The sequence below is a fragment of the Cervus canadensis genome, chromosome 9, assembly GCF_019320065.1.
Source record: "Cervus canadensis isolate Bull #8, Minnesota chromosome 9, ASM1932006v1, whole genome shotgun sequence".
Classification (NCBI taxonomy): domain Eukaryota; kingdom Metazoa; phylum Chordata; class Mammalia; order Artiodactyla; family Cervidae; genus Cervus; species Cervus canadensis.
Genome location: NC_057394.1, coordinates 81,995,782 through 82,009,693, shown reverse-complemented (window position 1 = coordinate 82,009,693; position 13,912 = coordinate 81,995,782). Strand labels below are relative to the sequence as shown.

Here is a 13,912-nt window from a genome sequence, read left to right as displayed (position 1 = left end):
CTGGGGAGCCTGTCTCGCTGACCGAGTTCTCGGCCTCTGCAGGGTCCCTGAGGGCACAGGACCTGCAGTACAACGGCTCCGAGCTGTCCTGTTTCGACAGACCCCGGCTCAGCTCCCCTGCGCCCCGCGCCTGCTGCCAGTGCCTGCAGGACTCAGCCCAGACCTGCGGTAAGTTCAGAGCTTGGGGTCCACTAGGAACGCAGGCCCCGAGGCCGCAAAGAGTGCTCCTGCTCTGTTTTCCAGTTAAAGCTAATCGAGTTTAGTCATTCTCCCTCATCCCCAGAGGTTTGGGGTGTTGGGCATCTTTAAGTATTAATATCAAACAGAAAAGAAGCATCTCATTAAAATTCTAGGATTTCCCAGTAACTTTTAAAAAATGAGTTCGCCTTCATTTTGGTGTCAGTTGATTTAAAGTAACGTGAGCCTTTTGTAGAGTAGGGTTGTCTGTCTCCTTTCTTGTCTGGTGGGTTCAAAGTGAACCTGCACATGGCTGTCTTGGTGTCTTTCTGGATTTCTTTTTCTTTTAACTAATTTATTTATTTATTTTTGGCTGTGCTGGGTCTTGGTTGCTGTGTGGGCTTTTCCCTGGTTATGGTGAGCGAAAGTTACGTGGTATGCGGGCTTCTCATTGCAGTGGCTTCCTCTTGTGAAGCAACAACTCTAGGGCTCATGGGCTTCAGAAGTTGGGGCCCCCAGGCTCTAGGGAACAAGCTCAGTAGTTGGGGCACATGGGCTTGGTTGCTCCGTGGCATGTGGGATCTTCCCAGACCAGGGATCAAACCCATCTCTCCTGCATTGACAGGCGATTCTTTCCCACTGAGCCACCAGGGAAGCCGCGGATTTCTTACAGAAGGGGAGGAGGGAGACCTGTGACAGGGTTTTCCACAAACCAGTGTTGCCTCTGGGATTATTGACAGAGATGGAAGTTCAGGGAAGTCCAGGCAGACCCTGGAGACACTGGGGTTTGGTTCCAGGCCATTGCAGTAAAGAGAACATTGCAATAAAGTGAGTCATGGGACATTCTGGGTTCCCCAGTGCATATAACATCATCTTCATGCTATGCTGTAGTATATTAAGTGTGCAATAGCATCATGTCCTAAAAAACAACATATACACCTTAGTTTAAAAATAATTTATTGCTGAAAAATGCTAACCATCATCTGAGCCTTCAGTGAGTCATACTAAAATAGTCACATTAAGGTTCCCTGAGCACAGACCATCATAACAAATATAATAATAATGGAAAAGATTGAAATACTGAGAGAATTACCAAAATGGGACACAGAGACATGGAGTGAGCAGACACTGTAGGAAAAATAGTGCCCCTAAATTGCGAGACATGGGGCTTCCACAGACCTGCACTTCGGGAAAAGGCAGTAATTGTCAGGCACGATACAGCCAGGTCTGCCTGTAATTCAGGTGGACTAAGGTTTCTAACATGGGCAAAAGTCGGCAAAGGAACACTAGCTTACGCTTAACTTCCTGCCCCATCCCCACGACCTCACCTCCTCTGCAGGGCATAATCAAGGTGGCCGCAGCCCTTCCAGAAGCCTGCCCTCTGCCCGCTCCATCCTCACCTGTGTGTCCCCTGCACCTGTGGACGCAGCACCTAGCAGTGTGTCGTCTCCTATAACTGTCCGTGAGGTTCAGTGTTTCCCAATTCGATGGCTGGTCTTCTTGTAACTGTCCAATCTTTCATTTCAAGACATCAAAAGGTTCAGCTTTTCAATCTAATATTTGATATGGGAAATAAGGCATTTTTAGCACAATTCTTTCTCCGCTGACCGTTACTATCTGCATTTATTAGTTGACTTCCTAGGTAAGCAAGAACTTCTCTTCTTCCCCACTTATTCTTTCCTTTAATTACCATGGATGCAATGTCTCTGATAAAGGGATGACAGTCCTTGGCGATCATTATTTATTTTGAGGCTCAGATTTTCCCAGGTTTGGCCAGAGGAAGTCCCTTCACCCTGCTCAGGCATCATTTGGACATAGTTTCATTATCTTTTTAGCTTCTCTGTTATTTTCTGGCTCAGAAAGAAGTTCCAGCCCCATCTTGTATTTCCCAGCTGGAACCCTAGAACCAGCCATTTCTACAGGGAATGGTGGTGCCTTTCTTTGAATAAATTTGAAATGTCTCACAGTGAGGGTGACTTGCTGAAATGACTGGCGGTGGATCCAGGCGCGTCACCACGATCATGGCCATGTGAGACGAGGGCTGCTTCCGGACAGAGTCGGCTGCAGGCCGGGCAGCTATCCATATCATCACGGCTTGCTGCTGCATCTCAGTGGTTAACTTTCATTTTTAAAAGGGAAATGGTTTCATCATCTTTTTTTTCTCTTGATAAAAGTAAAGAAATAATTCATCGTGGAAACTCTGGATGTGTGTATGTTTATGTATTAATATATAACTTCCTCAAACCTTTTCTCTGTATATTAATATGTGCGTGTCTTTTGTGTTTGTCGGTATGCTTTACTCTGTTTATGGTTTATAAAATCAGATTTACGTGTGTCTGTATACATAGAGAGAGGAGTCTAGAAGGCTATTCAGAAAGGTGGACAGTGTTTTGCAGTGTATAGAATTGGGAAAGATTTATTTTTCAATTTCTGATCTAATCTCTCTATTTGTAAAGTTTGTCTTCAATGACTGTGTATTGTCTTCGTAACCAAAAATAATATACATACTGCTTCAGTGAACAGAGTAGTTAGTAAAGCTGTATGCACATAGATAGTTATTTCTTAAGCTACGTTCCTAGCAGTAAAGAACAAAGCATGTGTTGAGTTAAAGGCTGTGGACATTCGTGTTCTGCCCAGCAATGCCCTGCCTGCTCGCAGAAACACTGTCCTTCATGTTTGAAAGACTCATTTCATGTCCCCTCTCTTCATACCTTTTCAGCATTATTTTCATTGCAGTGAAATTGACATCAAATTAAGTTTACCGTTTTAACCATTTCCTGGTGAGCAGTTTGGGGACATTAAGCACGTTCACCACCACCATCCCCAAAACGCTGTCCTGACCCCACCCAGGAAACCCCCATCTTCCCACCTCTGGCCCCTGGGGACCACCCTCCTGTTGCCCATCTCCAGGTCCTGCATAGAAGTGGTTCATCATTTTTTAAGATAAAAGAGAAAAAATTAAACTTCATGGCCCATCCCCCTCAGAAATCACCCAAAGGGGAACAGCTAAACGTTCAAGTGCAGTGTTGAAGCAATGTAACAAGCCCTCTGACTTTCCTAGGGCCTGTCCACCTCGTCCCATCCCGGTGCTGTGGTGGGACCTGCGGCGTCGGCCGGGACGCTGCTGGTTGTCGGGGGCACTGCAAGGCCACCCTTCAGGACAGGTAAGTGGGTTGGTGTTTCTAAAATATTTCTTTATTTAATTGCTTGGCAGCGCTGGGTCTTAGTTGCAGCACATGGGATCTAGTTCCCTGGTCAGGGATCAAACCCAGGCCCCTGGCACTGGAAGCTTGGAGCCCTAGCCACTAGACCACCAGGGAAGTCCCAAAGTGGTGTTTTTAATCAATATAATTTCATATTCCCTTGTGCAAATATACATCCTACTTATTTACATTTCATGTGAAACTGTGGGGACATCACTTTGTTAGTAGTATTAATGACATTCTGGACATTTAAGAGGGTGGGAACTTTGGAAAGAATTAGGTAAGTCTCTCAGGGTTACTGAGAGCCAGTGCAACATTCTTTATACTGTATATCCTGCTAATTTTGTTTTTGTCTTATATTCATGATTTGTAACACTTCTGTCATCTCTAAGTAATTTTTAGTGTGCCACATACCCAGAGAATTTTAGAATAGTAGTTGAACTCAATGAAGACCTAGGACACTCCATATTTTAGACGTTGGATTAAGTATAAATATAAGGAAACGGCAACCCTCTCCAGTATTCTTGCCTGGAGAATTCCATGGACAGTAGATCCTGGTAGGCTGCACTCCTCAGGGTCGCAAAGAATTGGACACAACTAAGTGATCAACACATGTTGATTAGAAGAAGTGGGTATAGAAATTCAATTTTATAGTAAATGGAGTAATTTAACTTACTGTACTGAAGCAAGTTTATAAAAAAGGAGGCACGAGGATTCTGACTTAATAAAATGTTGTTTACATCATGTTGTTCAGTCGCTAAGTCGTGTCTGACTCTTTGCAACCCCATGGACTGCAGCACGCCAAGTTTCCCTGTCCTTCACCATCTTCCGGAGTTTACTCAAACTCATGTCCATTGAGTCGGTGATGCCATCCAACCATATCATCCTCAGTTGTCCCCTTCTCCTCTTGCCCCCAGTTTTTCCCAGCACCAGGGTCCTTTCCAATGAGTATATTTCATCTAGAAAACTTGAAAGCATAGCTGGAGTGTTGCTTTATAGGAGGTTTTTCTCCCGATAGAGTTACTTATACGCTTTCGAATATGTGTCCAGAAACACAGGTCCAGCGGGGGAGGCGATTCCCACTTTCTTCGGGTCCCTGTCAAGGTCCCTCTGTGGTGAGTTCTCGGACGCCTGGCCTCTGATGCAGAATTCCGGTGGAGGTGACGACGTCTCCTCCTGTGATTCCTGCCCTGAGCTCCCTGGAGAAGACGCTCACTCTCTCGACCCAGAGAGCACAAGCTTGGCTTCCCTGGACTCAGACAGCAGTCGGGGTCTGGTCGGTGGAGCGGGGCCCGTTCTAGCTCATCCGGAGACCTTTACAGACACTACTGATTTGTCGAGACTCAGCGATGCACTGCTGGAGCCTGTGCGGGCTCAGATCGTGCTCACTGCTGAAAACCAGCTGCATCAGGGGCGAGGAGATGCCCCACACCTGACCACACAGCCACACGCCCAGGTGAGGCCCCCCGCCAGTGGTGGATCTCAGGATGGGCGCAGTACTGACTCAGGGACGCCCAGAGGGAACCAAGCTCTGACCCCAGAAAACGTGGGGGACCCTGGGGAGAAGGTCTTTCCATCCTTCATACCTTCTTGTGTGTTATAGGAGAGTATGTTTACATTAAATTTCAGGAGTTTTTTTTTTTTTTTTCATACTAACAACCCCACCCCTTTGAAAATAATTTATTTCTATTTTATTTTCAATGAAACATTAAATTCCTACTGAGACACTCATTTATATTTTAACCTCTATTTACTCTTTTTTCCCCAGCTTTATGGAGATAGAATTGACATATAACATTGTATAAGTTAAAGGTGTGCAGAGTGCTATTTGATTTATTGCCAAGTACCTCCTGGCACATCCCAGTTGGCTGCTCACATAGTAAAGAATCCAGCAACCAGTGCAGGAGACGTGGGTTTGATCCCTGAGTTAGGAAGATCCCGTGGGAGAGGAAATGGCAACCCATTCCAGAATTCTTGCCTGGAGAATCCCATGGACAGAGGAGCCTGGACAGCTACAGGCCACAGAGTCACAAAGAGTTGGACACAACTAAACATGCAAGAAATTAAAAAAAAAAAATTATCAGATTTCTAACTTGTGATTCATTTGTTCCCCAGAATGTATTTTTACGCAATAGTCTTCTTGTGGGTGGTTTAATCCACCCAGAGTCTGACAGTGATAGTTATGGTGGTGGTGGTTTAGCCGCTCAGTCGTGTCTGACTCTTGCAACCCCGTGGACTGTAGCCCAGCAGGCTCCTCTGTCCATGGGATTGTCCAGGCAGGAACACGGGAGTGGGCTGCCGTCTCCTTCTCCTTGTAGTTATGGTTCAGGATAAAGCAAATGGGAGTGAGCGGCTTCCTTAGTCTGTGTGACTCAGATTCAGTCAGACTTTCCCTCAACACACCTCTCCAGAAGGGAAGAGGACTAAGATATTGAGACATCACTTGCAAAGGCGTTTGGGGAATGAAATAGCTTGTTCGATTATAGGAAAAGCTTCTGTGGGTGGTGTTTTTTAACAACCATTTTAAATGTCAGCATGAAATATGGGAGGAATGGTAGAAAAGATATGAGGTGACCTGGGTTCTAGTTTCTCAATATATTAAAATCTCTTTTTCTTTTTCTCTCTATTGACCAATTAAGTATAATTTGCCTTCCATCATAGCATTAACATGGTTGGTATTATCATATCAGTTGACCAACATATTTGACAAAACTATCTTATTATTGAGAGAACCTCAGAAATTTCTATTTCGAGATAATCTGCTTAGACTTATGAAAAAAATTTTGCTGTAGATGTATCTGATATGTCATCAACGCCAAATTAGTAGTAAGTTGATGAAAAGTGACTGCAGAAATGAGGGTTTCACGTACGTATGATAATATGTAGTGGCCAGACCTCAGCCCCTCCCAAAGTGAGGTCACTGCCCTTTTTTTGACAAGGGTTACACCTAAAGGCTGCTCCCTGCCAATGATGTTTGCCCTGTGACATGTGTGAGTGTTCCAGGGAGGTCATTTATGAGAGAAGTCTCCTTCCCAAACTCTTTCTAAGCTTTCTCCAATAGCATCACAGACGTTTTAAATTCAAAGACCAAGAATGGCACTAATCATTAACCATCTTTGTCTTTTAAAGAATAGACTAAAGAATCCTAAAATCTTTGCCTATAGTTGCTTTAAAGAAGTGCAACACAGAACCAGGCTTGAAATGTTTGACAGGTTGAAAATCAGCAGAAGAATTGTCCATTGATATGGACAATTGTCCATTGTCCATAGTTTGTTGGGGTTCATTTTCATCTTTTAAGGACTGTTTGCCCAGATGGAGTGAGTGGGTTGTTAGGAAGTCTTTATTTTTATTCCCAGAGTACATGGGTGCCTGATATTAGGACACCGTAACAGGAGCTTCCTGTCCATGTATCATTAAATTCACGTGCACCATTAGGAAAAGTGAAGCACCGTCCATCTTCACAGTCACAGTGTAGCGGTTTCGGTGCGTAAGGTGCTGTGTTCAGAGCTCTCCTTGTGTCACCATTTCAGGGGGACGAAAGGACTTGCTTCTTTCTTCAGTGAAGTGTCCATCAGAGCCTGCTTGTGGACCTCGCGTGGCTTCTGGGGGAAAAAGTGAATCTGAACTGAACTGATGTCATTTTAAGCTTCTGAGCCAGGCCCGCCGTGAGCCGAAACCTCAAAGAATGGAGCCTCCAAGCTCTGCATCTTTTCCACCCAAGGAGCGTCTGAGCGGGAGGCTGACTTCTTCGGAGACACAGTGGGCCAGGTTTGCAGCCTCCGAGCTTAGGGGCATAACGAGAAGCAGAAACACAGTCATGCTTCTCTTCGTGGTGGATGTGGTGGTTTTGCCGAGACTGAAGGCCCAGAGTATAACTTCTCATTCACACTTTCTGGAAATAATTTCACATCTCCTACTAAAAGTCAATGTCAGATCGGTTACCTGGTTTTTATGTAGGATAGGTTTACAGGTGAGTGTTTCTGTGTACTGGAGGTCACCTTTTCATCATCTGAATAATCAGCGTGGGAGGTTAGAATTGACCGACCTCACACGGTCTGCCTGAATCTTGGCTTATCAGATGGTGGCCTGGGAATCAGAAGAGATCAAATCTTACAGAATCGACACTTCTCCATCAGCCACTGTCTCATCAACCCCAGCTGAGTTAGTGACCAGAGGGGCCTGAGTTAGTGAATGTGGTTGGGAAAGGGCTACCCAACCCCTCCCCCGAGTTAAAAGTTCCTTAATCCTCATCCTAGATTAGCAGATTTCCTCGAAAATCCACTGATATGGAAGCATTTGTTACTTCTGTCCCTGGGACTGAGCTCAAAAGATCCAGATTTTCTCTTCTATAGAAAAGTGGTATTTATAATAATCTTTTGTTTGCATCGTGTTTTATAATAAAAGCTTTAGAAATGCCAGCACATGGTATGTCCATGCCACTGAAACACGATGCCAGGTGAGTAGTCTTAGGAGACGACTCTGCGTATTAGGACCGGGAGAACAAGCACAGTGGGTGGTTGTAACCACCGTTGTGTCGTCTGATCAGCACGTTACAGGGCTCCCTCCAATCTCTAAGCTTGGTCAACACAGCAGTTTCCACCGCAGCGCAGTGACGCTGGATTGAAGAGTCCAGTACTTCTACAAAGGTGATCCATCCCTGCCACCTTGGTGTTTACATACTAAAATTTGCTCTACAGCTAAGACAGAAACAAACCCAGCTCAGTCATGAACCAGGGGACAGCTCCTTAGCTCTTCATCTCTGCACCCTGGAGAGGATTTATTTGAGCAGGATTTCTTTCTTTTCCTACCACGTTCATAATCAGTCCTGGCTGTTGCCTTTTAAGTGATGACTATTAGCTTTGTTCCATTTGCACTTAAAAAAGACATAAACCTTCAAACATCCGTGTGTTAGAGATGCTCACATATTTTGTTTCCGAGTTGCTCCTCCAAAATCAGTGTCTTCTCCTGACCTTCCAAGTGAGCACTGGAGGCAGTTGCCGGTGGTCCAGTGGTTAGGATTCAGCACTTTCACCGCCAAGGGTCTGGGTTCAATACCTGGTCAGGGAACTAACATCCCACAAGCCACATGATATGGCCAAAAAAAAAAAAAGTTTGAAATGAGCATTAGAACTCTGCCTTTCCCAGGACATTGTTACTTACCTCTTATTACCCCGTGCTTTTCTCTCTTGCATTCATGAGCTCTCACAAGGCGCCCCCATCATGTTCCTCCACCCACAGCTCAGGCTCCCTGCAAAGACACAAACACCCCTGGGTTTGGTGTGTTGTGTGTGTGACCTCCGTTCCTTGGACTGAAATAGGAAATTAGAGCATCTCACAGTAACGCGTAGCCTTTCCCGTCTACTTGGTGCCCAGCCAGAGCTAACTGACTTTCTTTTTTCTCTTCCGTTTTTTTAGTCTAAACCAATGATTCTTAAGCTCTGGCATGCACCAGCTCTTCTGAGATGTGCCTTTAGGAAACTCATGCAAAGTACTTAGGATCTGAGCACTAGAGGGCCAGGAAAATGCAGAGTTCATCTTAAGTCACATGTGCTGTAGTCTGCAAACCAATCACTTTTGTTACAACAGGGTAGGCCAGGGCAGTGTTCCTTTTTATAACCAGAGTGTATCTTCCATGTGTAGCGCCCTCATTAACGTCAAAGGCAGACACTTGGAGGAGAAAGCTAAGACTGATGGAAAAGAGGCTCTGGCTCCAAATCCTGAAACATCACTTCTGATCAATAGAGATACTGTTGTTGTTGTTTAGTTGCTAAGTCGTGTCCGACTCCTTGCGACTCCATGGACTGTTGTCCACCAGGCTTCTCTATTCATGGGGATTCTCCAGGCAAGAATACTGGAGTGGGTTGCTATTTCCTGCTCCAGGGGATCTTCTCAGCCCAGGGATCGAACCTGCGTCTTCTGCATTGGCAGGCAGATTCTTTACCACTGAGCCACCAGGGAAGCCCCAGTAGAGAAAATTAGGGTTACAAATGGATTTTATTTGATACAACATTTGAAAAATCTTGGGTTATTTTTATCAAGATGAAGACATTGTACTACCACGTACTATGGAAACAGACAATGATGTTATATCCTGCGCTCTTTGTAAACACTGGAAAGGACAGTCCAGCCGGCATCTCATATCATTGGAATATTGGCAGCACTCGGATAAACTCAGCTGCCGGCATGCCAGGAAATCAGCATCAGGTGATAACAGGACTGGACGTGTGAATTCTTGCTACTTTCTGTGCCACAGAAACTCACCAACAAGGATGAGATGAGGATTGGACAGCAACCACAGAAAGGCATGGGTTTTCTGATTTTGTGTATATGGAATATATTTTTCCAATATAGATTTTTCTACTTTAGATAAAGTGTTCATGTTGCTGTTACCTAGGTCAAGCACTGTTGTCTGTGCTAATAAAATAAAAAAAAAATAGAAAAGGAAAAATCCCATCATTGCTTTAAGGCAGTCAGCTTGCATCCATTTAGACCTCATCTTGATTATTTTGCATACTGGAATTTATGAATTTGTAAATGTTGGTTTCCTTACACAACTAGTTTTGTAAGACCTTTTTTTATTTGTGAATAAAATTGTTACCTTGTATTCTTGTCGACACGTTGGGTGAGAAAATGATGGATGGTGTGAATGCAGCTGTGTTTCCCCTCCTGCTCCCCATGGAGGGTCTCACTAAGATCGTGTCCTCCCCACGACCCTTCTCTGGACCTCTGACCTCTGAGGATTTAGATTCCTCCCTGGTGACCAGGTTACATCTCTCAGGCATGAGGCGGGTCAAGCTACTAAAAATGTTCTAAGTTATCTGAGAGGTTTTGGTATGAAGATTTTATCATGATCTCTTTTTTTGGTCCTTCATTTTGTGACACCAAGTGGGAAGGTCTGAAGAAGAAATTCTCCATTCATCTCTTTGGAGGTCAGTGGGGCTGAGGGGACGAGGGGCTCCCCCGGGGCAGCAGTGGTTACCTGAGAGCCTCTTTCCTCTTGGCTCCTTCCCTTCTCCTTCCTCAGCCCCCTCTTCCTCCCCTCAGTAAAGCTTTGAAAGCTGTTCCTGGATTTTGAGAGGACTTTAGACTTCCTCAACAAAACATGGATTATTCATTTTTTGAATTTAATTTTTATCTTAAAGTTGATTTACAATGTTGTGTTAGTTCCAGGCATGCAGCAAGGTGATTCAGTTATACATGTATTTATTCTTTTTCAGGTTCTTTTCCAAAAAGACAGCTTCCCTGATAGCTCAGTTGGTAAAGAATCTGCCTGCAATGCAGGAGACCCTGGTTCGACTCCTGGGTCGGGAAGATCTCCTGGAGAAGGGTTAGGCTACCCACTCCAGTATTCTTGGGCTTCCCTTATGGCTCAGCTGGTAAAGAATCCGCCTGCAATGTGGGAGGCCTGGGTTCGATCCCTGGGTTGGGAAGATCCCCTGGAGAAGGGAAAGGCTACCCACTCCAGTATTCTGGCCTGGAGAATTCCATGGACTATATAGTCCATGGGGTTGCAAAGAGTCGGACATGACTGAGCAAGTTTCAGTTTCCAAAAATAGGTTATTTAAAGTGTCACCATGTTCTCTCAGCTTACTGTTCAGTGTCCCTGTGGACCCCATAGGGGTCCACACATAGGAAGGACACTCATCACCTTCTTTGCTCTTTCCCAGTGTCCGTACAGACGGGGGTGGGGGCTGGAGGTGCCTCCAGCTCTCTAAGGAAGGCAGCTCAGATCTAAGCAGAGTCCCGCAAGGGGGCCTGAAGGACTCTGCTGTCACTTAAACAGTACATGTGCGTGATGATAACCATGATGAAGGTCGGTTGGCAGCTGCCTACTTGTCATTCTGAACTTGTCTCTTTGCCCCATTTCAACCTGAGCAGCTGTCTGGTTTTTTTAAAATATATTTGGCACCCGATAAGGTATGAAAATATAACTTAAATGTACCATTCAGTTATCTTGTAACTAAATGTCAGTCTGAGAATTTCCAAAATCTTCTATAATTTCTAAGACATTTCACGATTCAAAAGTGGTCATTATGCAGAGTCAGCAGAGGAAGGTCAAAGCTTTCTTTCTACCCTCCAGATTCCGGCAGGCAGCGGCCGGGTCCTTTCACAAACCACAGTCGCCTTTGAAGTGGTGTGATTTATGGCTGCTTTCAAATCAACCTCTCTAAGAGCCTCGAATGTTAAAAACTTAACCAGCAAAACACTTTCTCTGGAGCCATGGGTGGTCTTCCGAGCCAGGTTTCAATGATTCATCTGTAAAAATGGAGGATTTCTTTTTATCTTAATTTCTAACGGCATTAACTATTCCTGTTAGAGACAGAAAGAGCTGTGTTCTCTGTATTTTGTTTGGGGTTAAGCATAGCCAGCAGGGCCCTGCAGAGGCATCTCCTCCCTGGGGTGGACTATTTACAGTCAATAGAAGATCTGAGAAAAGGCTGGTGATCCTTTAATTGCAGGTGAAGGGAGGCAGGTGGCCCATGCCTGGCACACGTCCCCTGCAGTGTATTAGGTGGGAGCTGTCTCCCCTGAAACCTAATCAGGAATCTAATTCCTCCCGGAGGCCTGGCTCTGAAAAAACGCTCTTTCCTGTGTCAGGCCTGCCTGCCTGCCTTCAGCGTGTATCTGTAGAGTCATAGAGTGCTGCTGTTTAGTTGTTAAGTCATGTCTAACCCTTTGCAACCTGTGGACTGTAGCCCGCCAGGATCCTCTGTCTGTGGAATTCTCCAGGCAAGAATACCTGAGTGAGTTGCCATGCCTTCCTCCAGGGGCTCTTCCCAACCCAGGGATCGAACCTGGGTCTCCTGCATCGCAGGCAGATTCTTTACCGTTTGAGCCACCAGGGAAGCCCTGGTCACAGTCTGTAGCTCCGTGGGTATAAATGTTGGTTTTTCTCCAAAACTGAATCCAGTGGGTAGAGTTACCCAACCAAGGATATGCCCGCTTTGGAGGCAACTCTGAAAGATGCATTTGAAAGAAATCTTAAGTAACAGCAGCATTATCAGAATAATGAATTGCCCAACCAAGGAACGAACATCTTTGAAGTTAATGATATTTATCTGAATATTCAAGGTTTGTTTTTCTTTTTAATCTCAATACTTAACTGCTAGACCTTGTATGCCGGACATTTCTGTTGGACGTGATGAATATGCTCAAAGCCAGATTCTTCACTTTGGGACCCAAGTGTGATGTTTGAAAACAGCTCATGTCTTCTTCAGCACATTTACATCCGTTTTCTCGTTTGACTTCAGGTCTGTCCTACGAGCAGGATTATGATCTTCCTCTTACAGAGAAGGAAATGGAGATTCAAGACAGTAAACACCAGTCTTAGAGTCAGTGAATGGTAGAAAGTCGTAGAAAACATGGGGAAAATTTTCAGCCAGTAGTGGTGGAGCTGGGACGTGAACTTTGGATTGCAGTCTCGGAGCCACGATCCCCCGGCTTCGGAAGCAACTGCAGAGTCCCTATCCACACTACAATGTGGGGAGTGGGAACCCCAGCTTCTGGCCACATTTGTGTGGGATGAAGGCACGGGCTCCTGGCTTCATCTTACAGCCTCAGGCTGGAGCTGGAAGGACCGCAGAGATGAGTCCAGCAGTTTCAGCCCAGAGATCTGAGGAGGCTGCCCCAGGGAGTAAGAGAGGCCTGCGGGCGGTCCCTGGTCCATCTCGGCCCTGCTCCAAACATAGGACCGTTCACCTCTTACTGTGCAAATGTGCAGATGTAAAAACAGAGAATCTCCACTGCGTCCTTGGTCTCCTGGCTCCGAGCATGGAGGACAGCCGTGGCTTGATGAAGCCGGACACCAAGGCCAAATTCCAGTGAGTCCTGCCGCCAACAGCTGGATGAGCTTGGGCACATCACTGACCCTAACAACCCCCCACCCACGAGGCTGCCGGGAGTCCACCCTGACCTGGCCTGGGGACCCCTTCATTCCTGGTCCCAGCCTTCGCAGCCCAATGGGAATGTGCAGGGTCGCCAGGGGCGTGGAGAGTCCAGTCCCTGGGAGGCACGGAGCCCAGCCGCGGGCGGGTCCTTGAGCTTCACTCAGGCCCAGCCGTGTCCTGTGTCCCACCGGCCCCCACCCCAGCCCTGCCTGCCCTGTGAACAGGGGCTGGTGGGGGCTTCACTCAGCTGGACTGGGGTGCCAGGCCCTGCCCTGGCCCTGTTCTGAAACCTTAGCCCGTGACCCCACTTCTCTGCGTCTTTTTCTTAACTGCGGCGAAAGCGTAGAACTGACCGTCTCAGACACCTGAATGCACCGCTCGCCGGTATTCGTCCTTTCAAACGGTTGTGCAGTCACTACCCTCCATCCCCAAATGTTTTTCTCCTTCCAAACTGAGTCTCTGCCCCCATTAAACACTCTCCACCCCCCGCCCACGGCCGTCCTGCCCCTTGGCAAGCACCGTTCTCCCTGTCTCTGGCCGTGAGGATGCACACAGATGGAAGCATACGATGTTTATCCCTTCGTGGCTGGTTTGTTTCACTAGGCTTAATGTCCTCAAGGTCCATCCATGTTGTAGCCTGCGTCA

General features: G+C 46.2%; 1 protein-coding gene across 2 annotated transcripts in view; it reads left to right on the top strand.

The window, feature by feature from the left end:
• TNFRSF19 (TNF receptor superfamily member 19) overlaps positions 1-9,984 on the top strand; it is a 92,146-nt gene extending 82,162 nt beyond the window's left edge. For both annotated transcript variants that reach the window (XM_043477586.1, XM_043477587.1), the window contains exons 7-10: positions 43-168; positions 3,239-3,341; positions 4,431-4,836; positions 6,911-9,984. In XM_043477586.1, the coding sequence (XP_043333521.1) occupies positions 43-168; positions 3,239-3,341; positions 4,431-4,836; positions 6,911-6,943 (668 nt within the window). In that variant the 3' untranslated portion in view covers positions 6,944-9,984. The remainder of the gene's footprint in view (positions 1-42; positions 169-3,238; positions 3,342-4,430; positions 4,837-6,910) is intronic.
• The last annotated feature ends 3,928 nt before the right edge of the window (positions 9,985-13,912 follow it).